General features: G+C 49.8%; 10 protein-coding genes across 10 annotated transcripts; 3 read left to right on the top strand and 7 right to left on the bottom strand.

Moving 5' to 3' along the window:
* Positions 1-312: 312 nt before the first annotated feature.
* Positions 313-855, bottom strand: Asppvi_000190 (GNAT family N-acetyltransferase; the record flags this gene model as incomplete). The annotated part of the gene is made up of 1 exon (XM_043296502.1): positions 313-855. The coding sequence occupies one exon, from the start codon at positions 853-855 to the stop codon at positions 313-315; it is 543 nt and encodes a 180-aa protein (XP_043152437.1).
* A 1,483-nt stretch (positions 856-2,338) lies between these two features.
* On the top strand, positions 2,339-5,669 carry Asppvi_000191 (uncharacterized protein; the record flags this gene model as incomplete). The annotated part of the gene is made up of 2 exons (XM_043296503.1): positions 2,339-5,152; positions 5,214-5,669. 2 exons carry the CDS (start codon positions 2,339-2,341, stop codon positions 5,667-5,669), a joined length of 3,270 nt encoding a protein of 1,089 aa, XP_043152438.1.
* Positions 5,670-5,919: 250 nt separating this feature from the next.
* Asppvi_000192 (putative ubiquitin conjugating enzyme) lies at positions 5,920-9,359 on the bottom strand (the record flags this gene model as incomplete). The annotated part of the gene is made up of 2 exons (XM_043296504.1): positions 5,920-9,143; positions 9,197-9,359. 2 exons carry the CDS (start codon positions 9,357-9,359, stop codon positions 5,920-5,922), a joined length of 3,387 nt encoding a protein of 1,128 aa, XP_043152439.1.
* Positions 9,360-10,700: 1,341 nt separating this feature from the next.
* Positions 10,701-12,202, bottom strand: Asppvi_000193 (CRAL-TRIO domain-containing protein; the record flags this gene model as incomplete). Its single annotated transcript, XM_043296505.1, has 3 exons — positions 10,701-11,230; positions 11,278-11,419; positions 11,468-12,202. The coding sequence occupies 3 exons, from the start codon at positions 12,200-12,202 to the stop codon at positions 10,701-10,703; spliced, it is 1,407 nt and encodes a 468-aa protein (XP_043152440.1).
* Positions 12,203-13,521: 1,319 nt separating this feature from the next.
* On the bottom strand, positions 13,522-14,736 carry Asppvi_000194 (glycoside hydrolase family 28 protein; the record flags this gene model as incomplete). Its single annotated transcript, XM_043296506.1, has 3 exons — positions 13,522-13,980; positions 14,033-14,452; positions 14,509-14,736. 3 exons carry the CDS (start codon positions 14,734-14,736, stop codon positions 13,522-13,524), a joined length of 1,107 nt encoding a protein of 368 aa, XP_043152441.1.
* A 2,340-nt stretch (positions 14,737-17,076) lies between these two features.
* Asppvi_000195 (uncharacterized protein) lies at positions 17,077-18,857 on the top strand (the record flags this gene model as incomplete). Its single annotated transcript, XM_043296507.1, has 5 exons — positions 17,077-17,172; positions 17,226-17,369; positions 17,428-17,770; positions 17,824-18,766; positions 18,812-18,857. The coding sequence occupies 5 exons, from the start codon at positions 17,077-17,079 to the stop codon at positions 18,855-18,857; spliced, it is 1,572 nt and encodes a 523-aa protein (XP_043152442.1).
* A 511-nt stretch (positions 18,858-19,368) lies between these two features.
* Positions 19,369-20,941, bottom strand: Asppvi_000196 (putative MFS transporter; the record flags this gene model as incomplete). Its single annotated transcript, XM_043296508.1, has 3 exons — positions 19,369-19,720; positions 19,774-20,418; positions 20,466-20,941. 3 exons carry the CDS (start codon positions 20,939-20,941, stop codon positions 19,369-19,371), a joined length of 1,473 nt encoding a protein of 490 aa, XP_043152443.1.
* Positions 20,942-22,539: 1,598 nt separating this feature from the next.
* On the top strand, positions 22,540-23,148 carry Asppvi_000197 (uncharacterized protein; the record flags this gene model as incomplete). Its single annotated transcript, XM_043296509.1, has 2 exons — positions 22,540-22,619; positions 22,689-23,148. 2 exons carry the CDS (start codon positions 22,540-22,542, stop codon positions 23,146-23,148), a joined length of 540 nt encoding a protein of 179 aa, XP_043152444.1.
* An 18-nt stretch (positions 23,149-23,166) lies between these two features.
* On the bottom strand, positions 23,167-23,619 carry Asppvi_000198 (uncharacterized protein; the record flags this gene model as incomplete). Its single annotated transcript, XM_043296510.1, has 1 exon — positions 23,167-23,619. The coding sequence occupies one exon, from the start codon at positions 23,617-23,619 to the stop codon at positions 23,167-23,169; it is 453 nt and encodes a 150-aa protein (XP_043152445.1).
* Positions 23,620-25,858: 2,239 nt separating this feature from the next.
* On the bottom strand, positions 25,859-26,873 carry Asppvi_000199 (uncharacterized protein; the record flags this gene model as incomplete). The annotated part of the gene is made up of 3 exons (XM_043296511.1): positions 25,859-26,231; positions 26,288-26,549; positions 26,621-26,873. The coding sequence occupies 3 exons, from the start codon at positions 26,871-26,873 to the stop codon at positions 25,859-25,861; spliced, it is 888 nt and encodes a 295-aa protein (XP_043152446.1).
* Positions 26,874-27,880: the final 1,007 nt, after the last annotated feature.

Genomic DNA, 27,880 nt, shown 5'->3' on the forward strand with positions numbered 1-27,880 from the left:
TCTACCTTCTCCCTCACTCTCACATTCTTTACAACAAACCTCTTTTTCCTCTGTGCTTATTTCTCGATTGAATTCTGTTAACCTCTTCTACCTTGCTTTGTGGCCTCTCAGACTCTTTACTCTTTACAGGAATGTGAGTACTTTCCCTTGATTCTGCCACTACGGTGTGATTGGAATCCATCGCTCACCAGTCGCTCTTCGAGTGGAGGAGTATGACATAATGTCAATACTGTCAGGAGGCGGAGCGTAGATTGTGAATATCTCGCATAGGTAAGCCAACAAAGGATTTCTATAACATACGCCAATTATAAGCTACACTGCGACTCTCTTCCGCATCACACATCTCCTGGACCTATCATGACCGCTCCGCGCCTGCTCGTCTAACTCCCGTCCATGTCCCTCGCCAGCGATGTCCACATCCACCTCCTCAAACCCCATCCTCGCATAGAACCGTCCATTAAACATCAAATCCCGATACGTTGTGAGAGAGACATACTCATATCCCCTGTCTCTCGCCTGCCTTTCCACCTCCTCAAGCATCATCCGAGCAATACCCTTCCTCTGCCAGTCTTCATGGACATCCATCTCGGCGATGTACAACATTCCGTCTAGGACTTGCACGGCGATAAAGCCTACTGCTGTGTTGTCCGAGGTCACTGCGACCCACAGGTTCTGCTGCGCGATCATGGAGCGCAGCGTTCCCGGGTCAAGGGGGGGGGAGTCGGCGATCCAGGCGAGATTGACGGTACGGAAGAGCTGTGCGGCGGAGGTTTCAATGGTGTTTATCCTCGGGATGTCTTCTTCATGCGCGCGGCGGATTGAAATTTTATCTTTTTGGAGGGGAGTGGTGGACATTGTGATTTCTGGTGATTTTGGTTGAGCAAATACCGCAAGGTTGTGAAGTGATTGTTCAGTACTGTGGGGAAGATGGCAATAAATAAAGTGATAGGGCAGTTATATAGATCCAGGTACCCACTGTTGGCTGATCGAAGGCGACGTTACAATAGTCACCAATCAAATACGAGCGTTCCACTAATTCTAGACAGTTTGAGTCATACTCCAAGACTCTTAGCCACGGATCGCGATCCCCAATCTAGCCCTTGCATCACTATAGAAAAGCGGTAGGTCTTGGTAATCGAAGCTCAACCAGGTCAACTACAACTCTCAGCTTTTAAAGTGCGTCTTTGTAAGTCCCAGCAGAACATACTCCAGTGCTGCCCGGCAAGCATCCTTATATTGTGGTGAACATCCCAGATACAACACGCGTTGGTAAATCATGTCGACGATGTGTTATAGTGCCTGTTCTGCTGACTCTCCTGAATTCAAAGTTTTGAAAGTCGGCTCTACCTCATCCTGCGGGTTGCGCAGAATATAGGTACCAGAGTAACCTGCTCCGGTGATGGCAGCACCGAGTCGTCAAGTATACGACCCACTTCCAACAGCAGAACCCCATAGGGAACCCTGGTAGTTTATGTTATCAGCTTTGAGCCGGTCTCACAATAAAGATCCTCCAGCTGGGCAGTGAGAGTATTCACCCATCAGACTGAGGCAGACTTGTCCTTGCCTATCAAGAATCCCCGCTGCGTTGTCAGCCTTGTCAGTCATGTACAGCGGACTTTTGTCAGATCAGGACAGTAGATATCCTCTGCTACAGACATAGCCCATTGTTGAGTGACGAAGCTATTTCTAGGTCACCCAATGCGCGTAAGCCGTCCTATAATGACAGGGTAAAGAACAAGGCTATGTAACAGACCAATGCACTGGTAAGAGGCGACCGCTACGGTATAATAACTCGCCGAGGGCGCAGGGTGAGGTGATCTGGGTTGGTAATATCATTAATTCCCTTTCTCTTTCGCATGAAATTGAGGAGCGCAGTATCCCCTTCGCTCATGCCATTCTTGCCTCCAGTGCGGAAAATCTAACGTAATAACTGGGACTAAACTATGTGTTTCTCTATCGGGAAAAGTGCAGGGGCAGGTATGCAGCCAGCACTGGGCCTCTGGACGCGCCAGGTTGGCGTGCCCATACAAGCTGGCATTGGCTCAATGTATCTAAGCGCCCATTAAAGGACTTCCCCGGCCTCCGCCACTTTCAGCTATTGCTCAAAGCCTTGCCCACCACAAATTTGCTTCTTCTTGTTCATTGGTAATATCTTCAGCAGAAGACCGCCTACATCTCATATAGACGACCACCGCATTTAGCGTACGGCCAGTGATATATTCCTTACTTCACCTCGCTCGAGTTACCCATTGCCGTCGAAATTTAGCTTTGCTACTTTTAGCTCCTCGAAATCAACTGTTGTCACTTATTCCCGCGCCCCAGCGGCTGCTTCAAAGAAATGTCGAAGCCCTTTTCTCGCAATGATTACACCGTCGCATGGATCTCCGTTCTGGCCGTGGAATTGAGGGCTGCGATGTCCATGCTAGACGAGGTGCACGAGAGTCTACCGAGGCCAATTTCTGACCCGAATATTTACAGGCTTGGGAAAATTTCTGGTTACGGGGTAGTTATCGCGTCTCTCCCTCCTGGCGTTTATGGAACTGCCTCAGTAGCTACCGTGACCGCACAACTGTTATGTGCGTTCCCCAAGATTCAGGCTGCTCTACTGGTAGGAATTGGAGGCGGCGCGCCCAGCGAAGCAGTCGATATTCGATTAGGAGACATCGTGGTCGGGCTCTCCGAACGTGGAAACGGTGCCATATTGGAATACGATCCGGAAAGGCATGGCTCTCGTGTGCGTTTCATAACCACACGGCCATCAGTAACACTTCTCAACGCGGTGCGCTCCCTTAAAAACGACACTTTTATTCGTGGCAGCCCACTGCCCGATGCTTTGAGCAACTTGTTGAAGAGACATCCGCTGTTGATTAATCTCTTTTCCTATCCAGGAAGTGAGAAAGACCTACTTTTCGATACCTCATATGAACATGTACATGTGCAGGGTTTACTAGATTGCTCCAATTGTTGTCGCGACCGACTAATCAGGCGACCCCCAAGGCCTTCTCATGGGCCGCATGCACATTATGGACGCATTGCGTCAGGAAACAGCGTCTACGATAATGGCCTACTTCGTGACCAGATATCACAAGAACACCAAGTGCTTTGCTTTGAGCATGAAGCAGCAAGCTTGCTGGACAGCTTTCCTTGTTTGGTCATTCGCGGTATATGTGACTATGCAGACTCGCATAGGAATAGATGGTTCCATGGATATGCGGCAGCAACAGCAGCTTGTTTTGCAAAAGAGGTCATCTCCCGTCTGTCGCTGGATGAGATGCAAAGCACCATGGTGGACGGACTAGGCGAATATACAGAGTCTCACGAAACCGAAGTCTGGCAGGATCCTGCAGCGGCAGTGAAACAACTTCCTGGCGACAAGAAAGAACTAACAGTGGTGGACGCGCCTACCAATTCCTCAGTTCAATACAAGAGCATCCTCGAAATGCAACAAGCCGAAGTTGCACTTGAAATTCTTGCCCAACGAAAGGGGCTGGGACCGGGTTGGCGGGAGTCAATAGTTGACCTTCTCAACTTGCTTGGCCTGGACAGCAGCCTTCAAACCCGCTACCAGCTAGCAAACCTTCTTAACGTTCATACTGGTTCGCCAAATTCGGCTGTGCAAAACATCTCACTTCACCAGGCAGTTCTTCAGGAGTTAGCACGGAATGGGGGTGAGCTCCCAGCAAACATGAGAAATCAGCTAGTCAGCGCCGAATTTCGCGCGACAGAGGAAGCATCAGTCAGCGACGAAAGCGACGTTGAAACCATTTTCTCGGATGATTCAATAGCCTCTTCACAGTCCTCGTCAAGTCAGACCGCAAATCCTGCGTTGGAGATAGCATACCTGTTCTTCAAAAACGAAACTCTGAGTCCTCTTTTTGAGATCGCGCTTGCAAATTACAATATTAGCAAGTTAAGAAAAAGGCTGAAGCGCCTAATATCTGATTATGGGCGTGATTTGGAATCTGAGGCTTCCAGTGACATCCAGACTGAAGTCGCAAAGTTTCTTCAAGGAGCGGCACGACGAGTCACGATACAGCTTACCAGGGCAATGGTGTCAGAAATAAAGTATGACTTCGTCTCCAATCGTAGAGGAATCAACAAGCTTCTTGAGTCATTGCCAGCCAATCAACAGACCCCGTCTGATCCAATTCAAAAGACCGCTGATTCCGCCGATTCCGCTGATCACCCTCAAGAGGCATTATCTGACAGCGATTCCGATCAATTGGAGTCTGAGAGCGACCTTGCTCTACAGACACTCGAGGAGGTTGAACACTTTATGGTTGTATCCAGGGCATTCAACACTCTGGTGGACGAGTTGCGGAAATGGCTTGGGGTACTGGACGAGGCCCTCGATGACTCTACCCAAAATAGACTTTCAGAGACGAGCGATCCCATCTTCTGTGAGATGGATGACAATAACGACACAGACCGGAGAGGTACTTCTTCAGTCCTTGAAACATCTCTGCAGCAGCTCGAGGTTGGTGCAAACCAGACCAGTTCTCAAACGATGGCGCCAACCTTTGTGCGCCGACTTGTATCAGCACTTGCCGTGTTGGAACCCGTGTTTTGGCCGAAGGCTCCAGAAGGATTCAAACGCATAACATGGAGGAGTCCTCTCGGAAAGCCTCTCTACATTGATGTCAGAGAGCGCGTGGATGGTGCAGCAGAGCGACTGCAAGAAAGATTCAGAGCATCTGCTCAAAAGACGTCAGCTGCTTCCTCTTCTCCTTCCTCATATTCGTCTTCTCCAGGGCCGTCTTCAAGTGGCACATTCGTTACGACACCAAGCGTGCCTCCGACTGCCCATGTCGTGGGCAGCCCCTCTAACCAGTCCTCTAGAAGGGAACATGATCAGCCTGGTCGGACTGTGTCAGCAATAATACCAGATCATATCCGCCAGATGGACCGGAAATATCTTCTTGTTTGTTTCAGCACACATAAATCTGAGATTCTCAAGGAAATCGATGTGACGTTCTACGCAAGAGATCAAAGTCTCTTTGATAGTCTTCGCCTCAATTACCGTGCTATTAAGACAGAAGAATCAGGGTTTTCCAATGTACCATTCCTAAGATCAGTGGAGATGCCTTCTTGGCTCTCCTGGTGTTTGGGTGACTTGCACCTCTACAAGCCGGAGAAGATTAACTTTGTCTCTGTAAGTTATCAAGCATCTATCTCCTTATATATTAAGCCACTGACAGATAATTCTCTTGCAGTTCAAATTAATGCCTCTTGGTGAAGTCCCCACGCCGTTCAATATACGGGCCCCTTCCCTTCCCCCCGAGCAGGAAGTCCGCATGAAGAAGTGGCATTACTCCCCATGTCCCATTGAGGTCGAAGAGTGGGCTATAAGTAAAGCTTTTGCGACGAAGCTTCTCGAACCCGGACATGCCTTCCGAGACGCCCAGTGGTTGGAACTCTTTCCGAAGAAATTACTCTTGTCTTTTTCCCAGGAGCCTAGTAACAAGACTATCTTATGGGGTATTAATATCGTTGAAGGCGTGAACAAAGCTGCTGTTGCATGGCTGGCCCTATTAGTGATGATTTCAAGCGCAGCGTTGGGTCTTATCTACTCGCTTGCTTCGCATGATGTTTCCGCGGCTTTCACGTTAGCGGCGTGGTTTGCGACTTTTGCTTCTCTTTCCATTACATATTTTCAATTTAAAAGGTAATTGTGGGAGACTATGCATTTAAAGACCTTTCAAGAATTGTGGTGTCTCTAGCTGTGTTAGATATTTGATGCTATACCCCCGTCCGAACGGGTATTCTACTGCAGCACTGTTCGATAAAAGCAATTTCATGTCATTTTATGTTATCGAGTAAAGATTAGGATATCAACGCACCCTCAAGAAGATGTAAGCAATAGATTGGCGTGTGTCCACATTCGTAAATAGGTCATTGTCGCATAAAATAATAAACGTATTAAGCCCACGAAAGCCGCTGAATATCCTCCGGAATCTGCCACCCATGCGCCAGGCATGCCCTCTTGTACGCTTCAACCGCCTCGCCAACAGAATAGTCCGTGCGAGACCGGTTCAGCGCCAGACGCGCAGGACGCGGTTCGGTGTTAGTGATTGCCATTCGGACCTGCAGCAACACGCTCTCGATAGATGCCGTTGGGAGCCAGCCTGAATTGGTCAAAAGTTCCATACACATGGCCCCGCCGGCGGTGACGTGCCCACCACCGCCATTGGCAAACTCCAGGAACCGCGGCCGGATCACGCGGACAAATGGAGGAGACATGGGGAAGCCGGGTGGGAAGCGAAGTTCGAGCACGACGCTTTTCATGTTAGCTTGCTTGAGGTCTTTTGCCAGCGGCAGTTTGGGGTCGAAGCTGTGCAGCTCCACGATCCATTGATAAACTGTGGTTATAAAGTCTGGGTCAATGAACCAGCCGAGGTCGTGAAGGGGCTCTCGAGCTTGGACTTTGAGAGTCGCTTGGAGATGTTGCTGTAGAACCTTAGTCGCTGGGGTGGTCGCGTACTGGGGAGGTGTGAGCAAGGGAAGAGATTCCTTTTTAAGAGTTCCGGGTTCGAAGTCGCTTTTCACACTGCCCTTGGACGGCTGAACTGTAGGAGGCTCCTCTACCTCGTCCTCAGCGTCTGAAAGAAGAATCTGAAGATCCTCGGCTGCTGTGGCCACACTAACAACGTCATCTTCCTCTAAGTCTGTGTTGTTTTTCGAGCCTTCAGGGGTAGGCATCTTATCGGCATCCCGCTTTCTCCTCTTTCTTCCAGGAGATGCGGATATGGCAAGGTCAGAATTGGTTCGGCTAACAACCCCCAGGCTATTTCTTCGCTGGCTGTTGAGAGCAGAGATCGGAATGTAGATTGGAGTTCCGTTTGGCCCCTGGGCTGGATACTTCGGATCCTGTTTGTACATGGCTGATGGTTTTTCATTTGTTGTACCATCGCTGGGCGCTGCACCCTTGCATTTGACGAAGAGATATCTCGGCTGTATCCAGTCCAACTGAGTGACTACGTAATGCGGATTGGTATGTTTGAACTGAGTTGGCGCGTTGACCAGCTCGTTTAGAGAGACCAGCATCCTGATCTTCAAATTGCTCTGAGGCCAGGCGTAGTCGAGTCCTTCGCGTGTGTAACCAACGGATGTATGGAAGTTATTAGACAGGTAAACCCCATCCCCATAGGAGCGTCCGTTCATAATCTCTTTGAAATGCAGACCTTCTCTAAGAATACTGTGCCAGTTGTACACTGGACTTCCGTGCCAGGCAAAGATAGTCGGGTAATCTGTCTTGGTAATAGCAGCGTTAGCGGCCACGGCGGCTCTGAAGCGCCGCTCTTTGTCTGGGGCCCCTTGCACAAGCCGAAATTGCTTGTATGACTCCATTCCAGACACTCGATGATCAGAATGCGTAGTATCATCCTCTAAAATAAAGGAGCGGTTTGACGCAACGACCCAGCGTAGCACATTAAGTGCTGCTGGAGAAATCACATCCCTCCAAGCAGCTAGCTTTTTGTTATCGGAGTCCGTAAGGAAGGCTTTCATCTTGTCAACGCTAGGGAGCGTATCGAGGAGCAGTCTGACCGCAGCTCTTTTATCGTTGACGTCAAGGTCATCGAAATTTCTCTCATAAACTATGAATTTGACGACATGTGACGGGCCAGGCAGAAGTTCGGATGCTGAGAGCTGCTGCCCCTTCACGACCGGAGAGGAGAGCTGTACGAGCTGTACATCACAAGCACCTACATAAATGGCTTGTACTCGACAATGCCAGGGCCCGTCCTTCAGAGCCGTTCCAGTCTGAAAAATGACCACCCAGTCTCCGGGTTTCAGATGCGTGTGCTTATCCAGGCGACATGCCATTGTTGCAGGTACCAGGTCGCCACTGTAGCAGGTTGGAACCTGGGAAATATTTCTGTCCTTTGGATTTGTCAGATGGCGTTCAATCTCGTCAAGCCTATTCATGTTTAGGACTCCTGGGACCCTTAGACCTAGGCCTGTGGGAAGATCCGTGAGCCCACCGGATACTGCCCGAGCATATGTCAAACTGATGAGTAAATCGACGACGCTAGGTTGGAATTGAATCTCATGTTCCAAGCTTGGCCCCATGCCGAGCGCCATGTACTGGAACAAACACAAACCGTTGGAGCAAACGTACGGCTTGATTGCTTCAAAACTGTCGCGGATTTTGCAATGGCAAACCAGGCAGAATTCCGTGCACTTGACAAAGTGGCGAAGAGTGAACTGCATCGCTATTAATGGTAGGGACAGTTTATCAGGTCCAAGTCCTTGGCCTATATGGTCATCCTGAAATAGGGCCGGTGCGGAGACACTCCAGGTGTCTGGCTCAAAATAGTCGTCGTGTAGAGAGCCATCCTCCGGCTTCCTGCCCTGATTTTGTTGAATGTAAAGCTCAGCACCGGTCCATGACAGGCCTAAACTATATCGCAGTTCCATAATCCGGAGGAATCTCTCGTTCAGGAGCGAATCCAGCGGTTGCTCGATGAACAGTGATCTCAATCGGGCGGTCCCTGTTAAGCCTTCTTCCGGCAGTGAAATATCGCCTTGAAAGGCTCGGATGGCGTCTTCAGCAGTTGGCTTGTAAGAGTCACACAATCCGACGTGGAATTGGGTTGCTGTGTACTTTGCATTTCCGAGCGCCAGCAGTTTCTGAAAATGCAGATAGGTCCCTGGATAACGAATGAGCAGAACCAGGTATTCCGAAGCCCGAACATTCCATGCTTTCATGGCCTCCTCAGATATGCCTAGTCTACCGATGCGACAGGAGACTGATACGATAATAGCTCCTGTCAGTGTTCCCAGATAGCCCACTTTAAAACCCGCATTTTTCACGGCGCGAAGGTCGCAGCGCAGGGTTTTCAATAGATCCTTTTCTTCTGTCTCCGAAATGGCAGATGCCGGTTGATTTTCCATATCCCAGTCGTCGCCGTCGTCGTCATCAAAGTCAGTCTCGTCAACCTCATAGCCCACCTCATCGTCATCGACATCCGGTTGCCGCAGCGCATCTTGGACGAGCTCGTCGATGTAAGTCAGGAAATCCTCAAGTGAAACCCCTGAAAACCTGGACTGAACGTTTTCTAGAACTGTAGCGACCCCTGAAGGAGGATCTTCGGACGTGGTGAAGACAAAGTACGTGTGATTTTCGGGGTAGTCTTGGGTATCTACCGAGATGTCAGTTGGTCCCGGCTATGAGAAGGTCCTGAAGAAGCCCTACCTGATACTATGGCTTGAAAATCAATCCTGGTGCCGGTTGAGGCATCAGCGAACGTAAAAGTGATAGAGCCATCATGATCTCCTGCTTTGACACCGTTCAGATGAGGGAAGCTGCCTGGGGCTTTTGCACCAATCAGGTCTTTCTGAAAGTCTTTGCGAGGCATGATGCCTCGTGCAGGAGGGAAGCCTGCAATTCACAATATACGAGCTTCCGTATTTCGGGATATGTTGCTGGTTTGATGAAGATTATGGTACAACGTGGTGACGTTGGACGTTTGATGATGTGTTGTTGTGAGAGAAAAGTCAGTCAAAGAACCAGAGGTGAGGTTGAGATGCCTTACATGGTTGCCCAGGCTGCAGCGGTCATAGCTACCTAGTTTTCTCTCTGTGCACAACCATGGTATTCCCATCCCTATCCCTGAGTGGTCTTATGTCTGGGCAGTGAAAGGCTCTGGTAGTATCTCTGGGAATTGCGTCATTCTTTTCAGTTCTATATCTCAATCTACTTCATCGAGTTGGGTTGTCTTTACTTGTTCGACAGCTCATGACTCATTTTCATTTGACTCTGAAACATTCACTCTTCCTCAGGAACAGTCCACCCTGCATCACTTGGACTCAAAGAGTTTTGGAATTTGTCTCCTGATTGTATACAAATAAAGTGGCTCGTTATCGCCAGCTCTAACAATCCATCCTCATCTGGTGTAGTTCTGCCTCAGGCAAGGCTGCCCCTGAGTCGGCTATTCTGATTGGCCAGCCCTGACCAAATGCTTCTCTTGTTTGTGCCACAGTAAGGTAAGTACCAAGGACGCTCCCGCATCAAAACACGGGACTGCCTTCTTACGTTTCGTCAACATCTAAGGTAGCTTTGGGTGACCCATGTGCTAATGCTCCAAGTCATAGACCGGATCAAACTGTCCTTCTGGCGTACTAGCATACAGCGGCTGCAACTATCCCGCTGTTGACCCTGCGGCCTTAGTTCGGTTTGCCTCTGCCTTGATCCAATTGAATAAAGGGAGTTGTCACTTCCAACAAAATGTTATACGTTTGAACCGGAATGCCGTACCGGAGGGCTGACATGAAAGGCTCTCATGTTTGTTTAGTCACACTTCTTGCAGACTCCGACCGTATCAGGTACTCCATCTTCTGGCTTGAAGAACTCCAGCTTAGTTATGACTTCAAGAGCTATGTCACTTCTCTAGAGGTTGGCTTTATTTCGACACTAATCATCGCGAAGCGCGAGACACTTCTGGGATGGACAGCTGGACTTCATGAATGAAGATGCGGGGATTTTCGGGGTCAAGTTCGGAGGTCTTATCCTCTCGAGTCTGACGGAGCTGCTAGGACAGGAGTATTTGGGCCTGTGTTTGTCTGAAACATGAAAATCGGCAACTGTTACTATGCAACGAGCTTGGTGAGCGTTTATGAAGAAACAGCGGGCATGTTCTAAAAAATAAAGCTACGAAACTGGTATATCGAACACACAATTCATACAGAAAGGAAACGAATCAGACATTAACAACCTGCGCCTGAGTCTGTTCCACATGCTCGACCTCAACGACCTTGGCCACCTCAACATCCGACTGAGGCTGACTCTTGGGGTAGAAATCGATCTTGCCTCCCTCTCGGATCACCCCCGTTCGGTCCAGATAGTTCCGGCTACGCACGTACGGGTCTAGCTGCCAGTAATTCGACCGTAATTGCTCAATCACCTCATCCCGATGAGCCTTGGCAGCTGCCGTCTCCTCCTCATCCCTGTTCTTGATGGCTGTAACCCACTTGGAGGTGGCGTTGAGTAACTCGTCGCCGATGCTGGCGCGTTGGGCCAGCAGAGCATCACGCGCGGCCGTGTCTTCCATGCTGTCGTTCTCGTTCTCATCAGGCTCCACATACTCGTACGTCCAGTCCTCGGTCCCGCCGAGTTCCTTGACGATCTGGTCGCGGGGAATGAACTTCTCCATATCGGCAATGGTCTTGGTGAACTGGATCTTGGAGACAATGACGGGATCCATCCAGCCTTTGATGAGGCGCCAGATACCTGGTCTCGTCAGTCGATATCGTTCCTGCAATAGCGAACGAACGTACCTGAGAACACCCATGGCGCGTTGTGAATGAGCAGCACGCCCAGTGACTCGGGGTAGTTTGCTTCAAAGCATTTAATAATGAACTTGACGGGAGGATATTCCATGTTCGAGAGACCGAATCCGGTCATATCGAAAACAACAGCCTGCACTCGTCAGTTCCGTCCAGCCAAAACCGAAAGTGATCCGCTTACAGCAGTCTCCACCGGCGGTGCCAGCAACAGCCGCACGGACTCGATAACGTGGATAATAAATTGATTCAGTGTCTCTTCGCTCTGCGCACCGGGCTTATGCAGCTTGACTCTGATCACGACGATGGGCCGGCCCAGCTTATCGACACCGTGCACGTATGCCTTTCCCATACGCATCTGCGCCAGAAAGTCCTTTCCGTTCTTTGCGGCAACAGCGTTGGAGGTATCTCGCGACGCCTTGAGCGCATGCAGCTCGCCCTTGGCGATGACTTCCTCGTCGACGTGGAACTCCTTCATGCGCCACACGATGGCATCCAGCATCATGACAAAAGCCTTGTTGACGTCCCATTTGCGCGCGCGCAGGAAGCGCAGCAGCAGCACATCTGGATGATCGTGCTTCGCGGTACTCAGGAGTCCATCTCGAATTTCCTCGGGTGTAATTTGGGTCAGGATGTGTTGGACTTGTTTGATTTCGGGGGCGTGCAGCCCGAGCCCCTGGAGGTGCTGGGAGACTTGAGCAGAGCAAGCGGGGGTAGTGGCGGTGCTGCCCCTGGAGGCGGCCGTGTTGGTCCGAGCGAGGGAGGAGTTGCGTCGGTGCTGAGGCTCATTTGTGTCTGTAGTAGTGGATGTCAGAGCGTCGGACAGACTCAAGATGATAGTCCATAACTGCTCGAGTTTCTTCTGTTGGTCTGCGGTGAGATTTCCGAGGAATCCTTCGGGGATGTTCGTGGGCGCCATTGTCTCAAGCGAGGGTCTCCGTCGAGGAATGTCTGGTAGTCTGGACGGTCAAGCTGGGTTGCCCCTATATATTAATCCAGACCAGCCTTATTGCGCACAGGGCATATGAAAGTCCCCCGCATGGATCGGCATACCTCGGTTCTGAAACGTTTATTATTGTGGGAGACATAATGTCATGATAAGCGCTGCGAAGGATCAGGGACGTTGATCCATCCCCGCGATTGTGGATCCACGCCATGGCTTATCAAGTTCATCTCAACTCAAATTCCCAAGTCCCAACGCATGGATCGAACCTAGGCTCAATACACTACTAGTATTTTCGGAGTCTACACATGTGCTGCGAATATCCTTGATATGACGCGTGCATGCTTCCCCTGGCTCCAACTTGCAGCAATCTGTGTTCCATCCCTTGACTCCGACATATGCATAATATCTCGCTCCGTGTACGCGCCGATCCGCAGAATTTGGTGCTTACCTACAACAGCCTGTCCTCAAAAATGAGATTTCAATTTCATAGCCCTGGAATTTAAATGAATGACCCTCAATATTGTTTCTGAATTTACCCCGGAGTCAATTAACCCCGCATTCACGATGATTCCCCAACTGCCGATCGCCGACATCAACCAAATGCTTTGTGGGTTGACAAGGAGCGACCAATTACGATTTGATATTGAATAACTAGATCCATCGGCAATTACATACCAGTGACCACAAATTGGAGCGATCCACAAAGAGCCACAAAAATTCCACGCTTGGAGAACCGTAGATGCTAACTAGACTAACTTGTTGGAAAGCGGACGCAGCTAGACTCATTCCGGAATGCACTGCGAGTTTACCAGAGCAGCTGATTGGCCCTCAGACAGACAGTTCGAGATTCATCATTTCTCGACCTTCAAACGCATTTAAGAATGAAGTATTACTCGTTTGGGAAAGGAGTGCGATGAGCTCCAGGTTTGACCAAGGTGCATGTATACCTTTGCCACCACGGTTCTCGGATATGCTGTCTCAGGGATGCGTCGTTTGCTCCCGACTTCGCAATCGCCCTGCCCCGTGATGGAACAGTTGTATCAACTCCTCGGTTTCATCTGCATTGAGACCACCCGCTAGGACATCATTGTCAGATCGGGTTTACCTACAGCGACATGTTCAAATTCGAGGACCTCTGAATATTTCAACTACTAAGACTTTGGGCACTGGATGCCTCGGACTTGCCTATCGAACTTAGGAGTGCATGACATTGCATCAGAATTTCTGATATTATACTATCTCAGTTGTCACTGAACCAACAGGTTAACGCTACTCTTCATCCGATAAGGCTCCTAGCAGGAAGCTCCCGAGGGAACATTCTCGCACTTGGAGCTCGTCTCGCCGCCGGTGATGTCCACTCCCTCCCAGGTCCAGTCACTGCAGCTGCCGTCTCCGCAGAGAATGTACACCTCCACGGCGTCGGACTCGACGGTACCGGTAACACCGTCGATGGTCAGGTCGGTGATCGGAACACCAGTGGTAGGGGTACCGGTTGGGCTGCCATTCTCGTAGTCCTGCTCGATGACAATGCCATAGTCGGTGATACCGGACAGCTTGATGTTGGAGTAGGTGACCTCATTGACGGAGCCGGTGGCGTCGTACACGGTCTTGATGCGCACGCCGTTGGCCGAGTCGGTCACGGTGGAGTCGGTGATGGTGACGTTCTTGACGGTGTTGTCGCTGCGCCCGCCGACCGAGCCGATGGAGAGACCGTGGCCGCCGGAGCAGGTGCCGCCGGAGAATTCGATGTTCTGGAGGCAATTAGTTCCAACGCCAACCTCCAAGAATCGCTGGGGAGCATACCTCGCCCGAGTTGATGGCGATGCAATCATCCTGGTTCTTGACGGTCGCGCCGCGGATGTAGACGCCGGTACTCTCGCTGATGTCGAACCCGTCGGTGTTGTGCCCACCGTTGTCATCGCCGTCCGAGTTGTCGATGGTGATGTCGATCAGGTAGACGTTGGTCGCCTGCACACTGATGGCCTGCACGGGGGTGTTCTTGATGGACAGCCCGGTGATGGTCGAGTCCTCGAGGCTGTGCACGTACATGAACTTGGGCTTGGTCTTGCCGCCGTTGGTGCCCTCGCCGTCCCACCAGCGGGAGCCATCGCCGTTAATCACGGCGCCCGAATTCTGCTTGACGGTGATGTCCTTGCCCCCGAAGCGGATCAGGGGGCCGTCCCACTCTTCGTAGCCGAAGGTGGTGGTGCCTTCGAAGACGATCTGCAGGGATCAGTATAGTGGCTATGGCAGGGATAGGAACAATAGAAGCGACGTACGGTAGTTCCATCATCGACACCAGACAGATCCAGTGTCTCACCGGCAGGAACCTCGATGTTGTCCAAGACAATCTCGGAGCAACCAGAGGCGCTCGCGGTGGCCTGAGAGGCCGCGGTGAAGGTACAGGTCGACGACCTCTTGGTCAGATCCGACACGCGGGAGGGAGCAGGGGCAGCAGTGACGAGGGAGCCCAGCGCAGCCAGGCTAAGGAGCTCAATGGAACGCATGATGAATAAACAAAGCAGAAGTTCCGATCAACAGAACAGTTTTGGTCGGTAAGGAATGAATCTGGTCAACAGGTACGAAAGGAAGGAATGTCGGCTTGGAGGTTGCAGCTTGCTAAGTGAATCATGATTCCACGGCACCACTGCCTTATATACCCACTGACATTCAGCACTTATCACTGAAACTAAGCTTCGACAAAATTGGCTCCAGATTGGCTCCAGCCAAGCCGGTACATGAATGTCTGCAACATAAAGGCTCATTGGTGGAAATTACCAAGTCCATCAACCTCGAACGCCTACCGGAGGTTAGCTGGGTCAGGAGGATGCTTGGTCTGGGGGTCGTCGTCATCAAGGAGCTAGAACGCGGTGCGGAATATCAAAATGCTCCACTGCGAGTCAAGCTTAGTGCGGTGGATGGGCCGTAGGGAGGTTTGGCGTCGCACTAGTCTGTTGGGATTTTCCTTCCATATCTTCAGCATTAAATTAGTTTATTGCAGAGCAGTCCTTGCGATCATTGTCATTGCTGTCAGTCTTCGTAACGCACAAATGCTTCTGCACTGCAGCAGGGAGCTTCGAAGTAACAGCATCATCTCAAGGACCCAGTAGACGTTTTCAGATTAATTCTCCGTTCCTGTCTGCAGTATCCATGAAAAGACACAAGTACTGCCTACTAATTTCCTTGCCGACAGGTGGAACAATGTCCAGATCATGGTGATGATCGGCAGTCATAACAAGCATTCGTCAGGCATATAGCACGCATCCACCCGCAATATCCATAGACTAACTGCCGCGCAATGCTGTAAGAACAGACAGATTATTCATGCGTTAGTCAAAATTCCGAGTCGGCAATCTCAGTATGATTCAGTGGGTTGAAATATGGATGCTGATCTACGCATAAAAGTGCGTGCACCAATAACACGAGGGAATTTGCGCAAGGGATGTAAGGCAAGAACTGTCTAGATCTTCTATGCTTGTTTGGAAGAGCGGCTAGACTGCGCCAAGATAGGAGTCCAGCACATTGAAGTCTCACGTTGCTGGATGACGCGGCCATGTATGACGTCCCCAGGAGGAGGTATAGGGGTGGAATGACTGCCGTCAGTGCCATCACTCCGCATCGGATTTGACGGTGGTGTGCTCTCGTCTTCAGTCCTATTTGAAGCCGCTCCAATGACGTTCCGAAGTTGTTCTATCTTGACTCTTAAAGCTACTACATTGTCATCGTCGGCGCTATCTTATTTCTGCCGCAAGTCAGTCAAGAAGTGATCAACCCCTTAAACAAACGGGCCACGTTTCTCGATATCATTCGAGATGGATTACTCTGATGCCATGAAGCATTCGACTATTGACTGTAGGTCATTTACTGATATTCCTGTGAGCCCTTGAATATCAGCTTGACTGGCTCGACTCACCTGGTTACTATGGACGAACGCTACTATTCACCAGCACTTCTAGTGCATTAATGAGTGCATGAATGCGAGAGATTGAGTGCAAGATGTTGACCCCAATTTTTCCACCATTTAGTATACACTTGCAGCGTTGATAAAGCTTTCCATTATGCGCCTTGATGGGTTAATGATCTCAGCATAGATTGAAGTCATTCTTCATGAGCGAAGCGATGTTCGAGGATCAAATATGACACGAGGGAATGGTCTTATTCGTTGATACTAGAGCTATCAACACGTGTTCCTCATTATTACCTGTTGCCTTAGGAACTGAGTCTCCCTCAACGAGGACCACAAGAGGATAGGAATATATCACCTTGAAATTGGACAACGCTGATAACAGGTTGCTCGAAACAGCTCTATGTTTGTAGTTCTCATACTGCGCAGTAAAGAGTTGTTCATTAAAGCAGAATGGTATGACAATTTGAGGGGTGGACTGACCCGTGCTGCAGGGATATATTAAGTTGAAAGGACAATTTTCAGCTATGAACGAAGGATGACAAAGAAACTCATATATCATTCCTCATTAGAATATCGAAGCAGAACTTAGCCAGTACAGCCACGGTTCAAGCTAAAGAGACAGCCCTCTCCTTGCAAGTCTTTGAAGATCTCAACATTGTGACTGAGGAGCTTGAGGCCCTCACTCCCTACGGAGAACCTCATTGGCTTAGTGGGCACCACTAATGCAGCACTAGTCGCCTGATTAGTTACTGGACTGGGAAGTTCCATAACAATATGACAGGTTGCGTGACTGACAGCTGGTTATTCACAACTTAGACAAAGAAACATTCACTGCTTTGTTTATCAGGCTGAGCAGGAATCCACCCTCAGTCATCGAAAAGATATAAAAATTGTGTCCTTCCAGTCCTTAGATACTGGTTTTAGATACAATAAAGTCGCCATGGGTAGTCTTCTTGACGTGGCGTCGATGGACGATCTAAGCAATCGTTTTAATCATTTTCTTAAGCAGGATGCGGAAAGGGCCCAGCTTATCGAGGTGAGACCGCCCCTAGCTCATTCTCGCCCGTGGAAATTACTGATTCTTGCCAGGTTGTGTTAAGAAAAATCAACGAAGATAAAGGACAACTGGATACACTTACCATCGAGCTGGAGCATGAGCGAGAGTCCCGCCATAGGTACCAGCTAGAGCTCCGCGATTTGCGAGAACAGAGGCAAAGGTGGGAACAGCTCTATGTAAGTTGAACTTGTCACAGTATAAATTCCTTACTTGCCGTCTAATACTCAGACTTAGAACAAAGACCCATATGTGGCAGTCCTGGTCGACGGTGATGGTGCCATCTTCAATAACGAATTGCTGCAGGACCCTCGTCAAGGCGCCCCTGAAGCTGCCCTACGGCTCACCGAGGCAGTGAGGAACTACCTTAAAGATACACCTCTTGGCTCCGAGGACGTTCCTATTGTGGTGCGGATCTTTGCAAATCTGAACGGGCTGGCCAAGTCGCTTCTCCACCACAATGCCATCGACTATGAGGATAAGATGCGGGTGTTTGCCGAGCAGTTTACTAATAGTCGTGCCGAGTTCGATTTTGTCAATGTCGGTCACGGCAAGGAGAACGCCGACTCTAAAATGAGAAGTAAGTTGTCGCACTGGTTGACAGGTATCTCATTGACTTAAATGTTCTCGCAGAGATGTTCAATCATTTCTATAAAAACTTCCAGTGCAAGAAAATCTTCTTCGCTGGTTGCCATGATAACGGCTATCTTCATGAGCTTCGTGAATACGCAGGCGAGTCGGGCAGACAGCGTATCGTTCTTTTGGAGACTACTCCTGCACAGCCTGCCTTCAATCAGATGGGATTTGAGATGACCCGATTCGATACTGTTTTCCGCACCGACTTTCTCGGATCACCGCCTATCCCTCCTACGTCTTTGGCCTCTTTCAGAGCACAATCGGCGACTGCGGCCCCTGCCGACAAGAGCGTTATTGCACAACCACCGATGGCGCCTCCGTCCACTGTTAGAAAGGAAAGTCCTATCGTGCGACCAGCAACGACAAATACCGTCCGCACAAACTCTCCCGCCTTAACTCCGCCAGAGCGTCAAGCATCCCCTGCAGTTGGGACAGTGGTGAGCTCCGGCAACGGTGGTGTCTCGATTAAGTATCCCACATATGCCACAGCTGGCGGTGCAAACGGTCACCAGAACGTCCTCATCGCAGCTACTGCCAAAACTAAAGAGCCGCGGGTCATATACTACAACAGTAACCGGCAGCGCATCGATCCTCCCAACAACAAGCCCACGAACCCGAATGATCATCGAACCTACAATGAAAAGTGCCTGAGAATCAAACCAAAAGCCTTCTGTAACGAGCTGTTCCTGGCTGATGGCTGCAGCAAGGGACCGAACTGTCCGCAGGAGCACGAAGTCAAACTGACGCCGGGGGAGCGCGCGGTCCACAGATGGAAAGCCCGGGGCAGTCTGTGTACTAGCGGTCCCTACTGCGAAAACTACCGCTGCTATCTGAGTCATCATTGCACATTTGGAGACGGCTGTAATCGCGGCCCGACCTGCAAATTCAAGACTGCCCGCTGGGGGGATTTGCATCATGCGAAAGCTGATTTAGAACCTGAGTAGGTTATCGCTAACTATCTTGATCATCCGCTGACATTTCATAGTACCAAATGGGTTGAAGGCAACGACTTTCCAGTGAGAGTCGGATAGATTCTCAGGACAACATACTAGGAGACTCGGAATCCTCATACCTGCTCATGCTCGTAGATGTTCTCACGGGCTCCCAGCCTAGAACATCAGTTCCTTCTATCTCTTAAACACACTTACTCTTCTGCTGATCAGCATGGCTACACTTTCATATTTTAGGTCATCTTTATCTTGGTCTATGTTCGACTGTCGTTTCCTATCAATTATCTAACTATTATCTCATAGTGCTACTGATCCCGAACGTGGTTATTTGTTGGACCTTACAAGTGGTTTCTCCGTAATTGCGTACCTGCTCATAATCCCTCGTAACCTTAACTGGCGAATTAAATCGACTGTTACAAATTTGACTAAGAGCCTTCTAGGAAGCCTTTAATCCAATGATCTTTCACCCCAGATGCACTTTCAGAATGGCAACCACTTTCGAGGTCTGAATCAAAAGAATAACCGCATGACAGCATCCAGCATCGTGACATTATAAGAAAAGCAATATAGCCAGCTATATACACAGAACAAACTAATACGACCACCTGAAATCAGGACAATCCGGCCCATCATGTAACCTCTCCGTCGAGACATCCTGCGCGCGAACCTTCCTCCCCTGGACCCGGTCCCTCCGCGCATTATCCACCATCATCCACCCACCCAGCAACAAGGTCAACAGAATACCCGTCCCGCCGAACGACGCCGTCGTGATCAGCGCAGGCATATACCGCGGAGCGTCCTGATTACGGAAGATATTCGAGCTAACGACGCCCATGAGATTCGCGACGGGGACAGCGATGCTTGTCAGTACGACGCGGCGGCCCTCGTTTGCGACGTTGTTGTTGTACCAGACGTCCAGGAGGACGGAGGGCGCGGAGGTACCCCTACCAACGCATTAGCTCATCAATCAAGGTGGGAGGGAGTGGGCATAACATACCAGGTCATCATGAACGAAGCAAAATACGCGACGTTGATATCCTTCTTGACATCAATCGCCGCGTAGATGACGAATCCGATAAAGGTGAATAGGAACCCCAGCGCCACGAACGGGAACCGCCAGCGGGTCCAGTCGCTGCAGAAAGCAAGGATGAGGAGCATGACTGCGCCGGAGACGTTAGGTGCAACCGTGTACAGGTTTGTCTTGACGGTGTCGTAGCCGAGGAGCTTGATGATGGACGGGAGGAACAGCTGCACTGATTGCAGGGGCACACCGAGACAGATCTGGATGGCGAGAATGAGCCATGATGTGCCGTGGCGGAAGATCTTGAATGCGTCGCGGAGGTCGAGTTTCTCGTCGACAATGGCCGAGCTGTCGCGCTGGAGGCGGAGGTACGCGAGTTCTTTCTCCTCGGGGGTGAGGAAGGATGCGTGTGCTGCGGAGCGAGGGAGGTACCATAGTGAAAAGATCGCTACGAGGATTGTTCCGCCTCCTTCAATGAGGAAGAGGTAGCGCCATGATGCTAGCGGGCCGGACTGGATCCGGAAGACGCCGAATGCGAGCAGGCCGGAGAAGGCTGAGGCGATGCTCTGCGCTGCGTAGAAGATGGCGAGACGGCGGGCTAGTTCTCCGCGGCGGTAGAATCTGATCTGTCAGTGGAGTTCATCTGGGTATAGTAGAAGGGGACATACGTGGTGAGATAGTAGATAACCAACGGAAAGAAGGCACTCTCTGCCATTCCCAGGAACCAGCGGATGGCTAACAGGCCACTGAAATTGAACACCGCGACGACAAGGACGGTACACAATCCAAAGGCGAACATCATGCACGGCAGCACGCGGTTAGGACCGTACTTCTTTCCCAGAATACCGAGGAACGGCGCCGTCAGGACATATGGGATAAAGAAGATGCTAAGGATCAAGTTGTATTCGTTTCCCTTGAGATGGAGCGTCTTCTCCAGTCCGGCGGTCTTTGCATTTCCCACATTGGACTTGTCCAGACTGTTGAAGAGGTACATGACTGCCAGAACTGGGAGAACGCGCAGATCAAACTTCCAGACTAGGGCACGCTCAGCGCGAGGATCGATCCCTGCGCCCGGGGGAGAGTCATCTTTGGGGAGGGCTGTGTCTGTGATTTCCACTGGGGTTTTGGTGTCTAAGGAAGCCATGATGTGTTTACGGATGCTATCCTGTTGTGTGCATCCGTCTCGTCTATATCTATATATCAGTCTCATCTTCCTTATCTCAAATATCTCAGTATTTCCGGAGATATACCGATATCGGGGAAATGTACCCCATATCTGCTATAGATAAGGCACCGGCCAATCAAGGCATTCGGTGGCGCAAACCTTAGATATGATCAATGCCAATTGTTCATCCGGCGCAGATAAACCATTACAGTAAAATAGTCAATAACGGGAAAAAGATTCCGATACTCTACAGTCATTCTCGAAATTGGCTTGACCACTATACACTGAGAAACTCTTTCCTAGCCCCACCACCAACGCCTTATCGCAGATTATTCATTGAGCGGCTTGCATTAAGTTGAGGGCGCAGTAAAATGTGCTGCGTATGCTATAGTACCATGCGACGTAAGATTACACAATGCGTACAAAACGAAAGCTTACGGATTTCATAGAAAAGGATGTCTGCAAATCATGTAGGGGAAGGCCACCTGGAGCCAAGTAACTTAAGGGTCTGCTAGGATGAACCTTCTTTCTCCTTTCTCTTCCCGTGCATTATGTCTTGCCATCCCTTGTGAGAGTATCTCTTTGCCTCAGAGAACCTCACGATCGATATTATCGGCAGACGACTGTCCTGGCCAGTTATCGGTTGTTTGCAGGCGATAAACTGCCTCAGCGCCTACTGATGATGTGACCTTCAACTAATAACTAACTTATCACTCACCCTTAACTAGTTTGTCGTTACAGTAGGCCTCGGAAAATGAGGACCAGTTCTCTCGCTAGCTATGATGAATTACGGTGATTGACCCATGGGGAGATTCATCATAATATGCACGAGCACTAACATCTAGTACAATTTAATTATAGAAAACTTTCTAAGTTACGATCTACATATACGAGCGTGCGGAGTATAGATGATCTCCATTTGTTAGCAGCAGCACTCTACCAAGTCAAGGAATAATGAACATATTTTTTTATCAATCGCCAGGATACAGTCAGCGACTCAATTGCTTCATAATCAGAGGCCACTATAATATTCTTTATGAAACGTGGTGATTCACTAACAATCAGGTCTGTAAGTACTAAAGCAATTGGTGTGCATGGTGCGAGGACAGACGGTGGCTACACAGTGTAGCTGGCGGCTAACCGAAAATTCCATAAATCCATTGGCTAACTGGAATCATGACCATCGTCGTGGCCTATACGCAACATTTTCATCGAGGCGACAAACCAGGCGGTAATTTGAAACCAAACATCACTTGCCAACCATGAATAGCTTTATTTTCTACATCCGAACGCATATTCTGGGCATGATACATAGATTAAGCGCCCACTGATTTGATTCTATTCTTAGGTGAGATGCAGATTGGAAGATGAGCTCTAAACCATCCCCATCACACGCAGGCAGCGGCTGCAAGTCCTGGTGAATCGTTGGGAAGCTATGGGAAATGTATAGATATAAAGCCCTTCGAAGCCCGCTTGTACACCAGTTTCACGGAATATCCATTCCTGCAAGTATCTTTTGAGGGGCCTGTTCAAATTAGCACTAAAACTAGCTGTCTTTTGTGAAGCTCACCTGCGCAATGCCATCCAACAAAGATCGTCTCTATGTTGCTCTCTATGCTCGTGGAGGTAGTCCTACAATGCCAGGCAAGGAAGACACGTGAGTCCATCATGCAGGAACTTCTTCGGCGTTATTGCGATCATAGGGCTGATGTCCCGTCTGAGCTAGATATCACTGGGCCTTGCTTGTGGGACCAAAGGTCGAAGCAGAGGATGGTATGGGTGTCCGTTACCACGCAAAGGAGCGGCCAGGGTTGGGAGGAGGGTCGGAATGGTTCTTTGAGGAGCGCGAGTGTCTACTTGTCCCTACTAGCATGCTGCTTATTCGCATCATGGTGGGAAAGGTAGCGGATAAAAATCGCCTAGTCGAAATTCTGCGGAATACTCCTATTCGGCAAGGTCAACCAGGTTGGAACTGTGTCTTCTGGGTAAAAGAGGCATTGGAAACGCTTAAGCTCGATCCCAAGGCGTTAGGCACAAGCGTTGTTGAGTGGGAAAAGGTGCGCAACAAGGCGATGGATTATTGTCAGCAGAAGAAAGACCAGCACCGTTTTGATGGCCAGGGCAATTTTAATATGCGAAAGGTTCCAACTTATGACTTAATGGAGCGGAAGGAGATCATTATATGAGATACAAGCCAGGTTCACTTAGATATCTCCAAAGTGTTTTTGACGGATCCGTTCCATAGCCAGTTCTTCAGGCATTGCTTGTAGAAATTTGTCAATCTCATTCACCCAAAAAGAGTTCTGTGGGTTGACCTGGTGGGCAGAAGTGTATTCCCAATATGATGGATACCAACCAGCGGTTTCCCAGTCAATAATGCCAACAATCTCATCTTCGCGAACAAGAATGTTGAGACTGCTAAGGTCACCATGCGTAAATACCAGAGGCCAAGTTTTGCTTTGTTGTTTGATAAGTTCCTGAATTTCAGGGTCAAGTCTCGGATCAAATTCCATGCCCCTGCGTAAATGCCGATGGAAATCCTGGGTCGTAGCGAAGGGACCGAAGCGCAAGGAGGGCCCAGGAACGCGGCAGTCAAAAAGCGATCCACCATCAACCGAAGCCACCCCCATGCCTTCTGGGGGCGGAAGGTCGCGCATCTCGCGGATGTTTCTTGCTAATTGTGAAAGAAGTTTTCTCTTTGAATCTTCGCCTCGTCTTACCCAGCCACTGCCAATTATGTCTCCCTTAATCCTTTCCATCACAATGTACGTACAACCAGAATGAGTAAATGCACATAAGACTTTTGGCACCGGGATAGACGTATGTTGCGATATGAAACGCATTGTTGATGCTTCAGATAGATGCACGCGGCGACCGTATTTGACGCATATTCCATCCGTCAACATGAGAACATTCCCTTCTCGAGGTCGAAAACGTTTAAGGATTCTGATCGCTAGAAGTGTCAAAAACTGATTAAAAAAATGGCTATTGACTGGGTTGGATCCGCTCAACGGAGGGTTGGATGGCGAAGAGGGAGGCCCTTTTTGACTCGACGACATTATGGTTGCATCGCTAAACGGTAAGTGCTGGAAATATTTCGTTCCTGGTGTGCAGTCTTCCGTGGGAAGCGATAGTAGGTGGTGATGTGAGGTTCATGATGGATGTCCTCAACCTCTTGCACGTGATACCACGTGAACACTGGGCCTATTCTCGGGCCGGGACGAAGGCATCTGATCTTCTACCCCCCAAATATCCACGTGGCACATAATACCCTCCATTGCAAAGTCGATCACTGCATGCCGCATTAAAGAAGACGTTCTCGCTCAGACATCCACTATCCTGGATCCCTCCCCTTCCTCGCTAGAATCAACCACCAGATACCACCCATACAACGCACCAGTTACACCCATGATTCGGATAAAGCCTCACAGCCTGGCCGGCATCGCTGGCCCATTACCGCCCTCCAAAAGGATAATCCCTTGTTCATTGATTTTGGCGGTTCAATTATGCAACTCTAGGTAGGCTGATCTACTATTTGGTTACCTGAACTCTTGTAAAGAGTGAGGGTCAGCTATAGTCACCCCATGGACAACCAGGACTGTTAAAGATGTCCGTAAAAAAGCAAGAAAACAATCCCAAAATCACATTACATGTTTGGGTAAACACTGTTCAGGTAAAGGGCCTCTACAGAAGCAGCCCCCTGGAATACTCCAACTTTTTAAAGCGTGAGCAATTACAGACTGTAGGTTGGCATGCTGTTTTATCGATGATCAACAACTCGGCCCACAGATCGGAGTGACGCAACAGGCCTGGCGTTCGAGTGTAACCTGTCCTGGGCACACAACGGGGTAACCAGGACATTGAAAAGCGGGCCCTCCGCACCCATAGTAGCCAGATGCGCAATATTCTGCTACTTTGTATTTATGCCCCTGTGGTCGCAGGCAGTGTAGAAGCAGTGTGGTCCTCTGCAGACGCCGTTGCAATAATCCTGGTTCTGTTCGCCACTGGTGTAAGACTGACGGTTCTCCATTTCCCCCTCTAGGGGTTTCTGGATACCTGCGAAGTCACCCTGGTCTTGATTTGGTAGCGCTGCTGCATGGCAAGCAGGGCTACTGTCAGCGATGCAATTTTACAAGGCATTTCAGAAGGCTCGCCCCCTTGCCTAAGCTTGCAGGTCGATAGATAGGAGGTAGTGGCTTCACGACAATTTGGCAAAGATTATAAAAGTGAGCTAAAGGTGCATTGATTTTGCGCTATGCCCTGACTATTGATTGATGGATACTTGACTCACCTTGGTGACTTAAGAGGTACTACTCAGAAATCCCAGTATGGATGGTCTTCAAGCCTGGTGAAAACTATGATGGTATGTGTGAGCATGGGAAGAGGTTTAAGCAACAGTGGGCAATGGACTCTTTTGACAAAGGAGGATAGACCTTCAAGGAGTCTAGTGGCACATCAGTCACGGCTCCAATGACATTGCCTCATGCCTTGTCATGGATTTCTAGAAGTTGCCAGCTCAGTTACATGACTTGATCACTGGCTTATACTGCATGCGGCTATCGCTACGCATTTGTTGTTGGGCCACCCATCATGTGGCTATTGGGAAATTAAAAGAAAACGCTTCCATAATATATATTACCTTGGGAGTTGGAGCTGTGATGAGTTCACACTTGAGGACTGGATTTCCATAAGCGTCGGGTTCTAGACCCAGATAAGAAGATACGGGTCGCTAGATAAGAGTCGCAGTATCCATTGGACGCCCCCATCGGGTGCTTGCATCAGTAGCCAGAGCAGTTTGCTAAGAGCCGGTTTCCAAGCCGACAGCTATACTGTCCTAGCGACTTTACCATGCTGTAGTGGCTCTTGTCTGCCTCGGTGGATGCCGTTAACCATTCCCTAGAGAAAAAGAAGCCCCCCAGTCACCTCCATGAACAAAAGCCACAGCCACCTCAACCACAAGGCAAGGTTCTTGTCGGCGGAGAGTGCTGCTGCGGACGCGACAGCAGACCATTCTCCATGGGACCAGTTCTTCCATACGAACTGCGAGCCGTTCACAAAGTTGAAACTCGGCTTCGATGGATTTGAGGTATTCAGCGAGACAGGGGTATAGTTGCCGTTGTTATACGGCTCCATGTAAGGCTCATTTTTATCCACGCGGTTGCCGAGGAAGGAGAATGTCACGGAGCCAGATGGAGCAGTCAACGAGAACTGTGCCTCGGCGGTCGTGTTGGTGAAATTGACGGCGTATGTGAATGGCGTTGTAAAATTCCTAACCAGGATGATTAATGGACTTGCCTCGGAGCGAAGCAGAAGGAAAGCATATACCACTGGAAGTGTAACAGGTTCGCACAGCCGTCCTGCCAGGAATAGTTATTGGGTCGTTGGAAGTCAAAGTTATTAGGGGGAGGACCACCGCCAAAGGTTGACTGGTCTCCAGCAATGCTGTACCCTTTCCCTGCATCTCCCCAGTCATACTGGACGATCGTCGCTTTGTTCAAATCAAGGTCCTCTTGTCGAGCTAAATGATCGTCAATCTCAAGACCATCGCATTGATCTCCCAGACTCTTGACACAAATACGGTAGCCCGCTGTCTTGAAATCCAGGTTATAGATTGGATCGGCCGTAATATGAGATAACCATCCATCTCTTTACCCCTACGTTTAATGCCAAAGTAGAAGGGGTTGGTATCCCACGGCGGATTCACACCAACGAAGATGAATGAGTTTTGAAGGGTGTCAAAATAGTAGGTGGGACACTCCGGAGGTGCAGATGCCGGGTGCTTGAATTGGCCAGCAATCGTGCCGTTATAGGAGATGAACTGGGTGCCGCCCTCGAAGGAATACATTGCCAGTGAAAGGGGGAAGAGGGCGAAGAGAGGCAGAGGAATCCAGATGAGATGGTTGGATGGCATGATAACTTCTGTATTTCTTTGCAAATAGAATAGGGACACTAGGTTAAGAGCCGAGCTTACTATCCTGTGAGTGCCGACATGCTTGATATTAGGAAAAAGTGTGGGGTACTATCAAAGCTTAAACTCCTTCCACATTGGGGATATTCAGGGGAATACCGTGTTACTGTGTAAGACTTGATGTGCATAAACTGAATTCTTTAGTTCTCGTATAACCGACGTGGCGTACCTTCACTTGTGTGCTTCAAAACAAGAAAAGCACAAGGCTGAGTTGCTTAGGAATCCAGAAATACTTATACGAGAGGTGGCTAACCTCAGGGTCCACTAGCCTTATTCCTCCCTGATCCCCTGCAGTCTGGTCAGTTGACTTTTTTCAATTCGAATCTTCTCCAGTGATCCATGGAGTCTGTCCAGTCCAAGTCGCGCCATGGCCCATGGATGCCCCAACTGCAAGCTGCGGGCGGTGCAAGTAAGCCCAGGACCCCCGCGATTATTTCCATCCCTCGTATCCTCATCCAGTCATGTTACAACTTATGTATGGGCTTCTAAGAAAATCTACCGTGCAGTGCGCCGAGCCTGTGACAAGGCTGCGTGCAAAAGATGCTGTCTATACCGAATGCTGGCCCTCTGTCATGCACAGTATATTGGCCATCTCAGCCACGGACGAGCGCCACCTAGGCTCGTTCACGCCGGCCAGTCCCAGCATGCTTGAGGCCTATCACTTCATCCAGAGCCTAGCGCTTCTCGGCTAACAGTTATCGCAACAGTGGGGAGGCGCCGAGGACTGGGATGCTCCGTGGCTCTCAGCTGCATTTCTCGACATGTTGACCTTTGTTTCGATCCACTATCCACTTACAAGGAGACCAAGGCCTCGCCCCTCAATCCGTCCAATACAGACCTTGAGTGGCTGCACATGACCGAGGGCAAGAAAGCAGTCTGGGACGTAATCTAGCCGCTGAAAAAATACGTTGAATGAGAGGCCGCCATTCCAGTGGTTGAGCATTTTTGGG

This window comes from Aspergillus pseudoviridinutans, assembly GCF_018340605.1.
Source record: "Aspergillus pseudoviridinutans IFM 55266 DNA, scaffold_1, whole genome shotgun sequence".
In the NCBI taxonomy this organism is placed as follows: domain Eukaryota; kingdom Fungi; phylum Ascomycota; class Eurotiomycetes; order Eurotiales; family Aspergillaceae; genus Aspergillus; species Aspergillus pseudoviridinutans.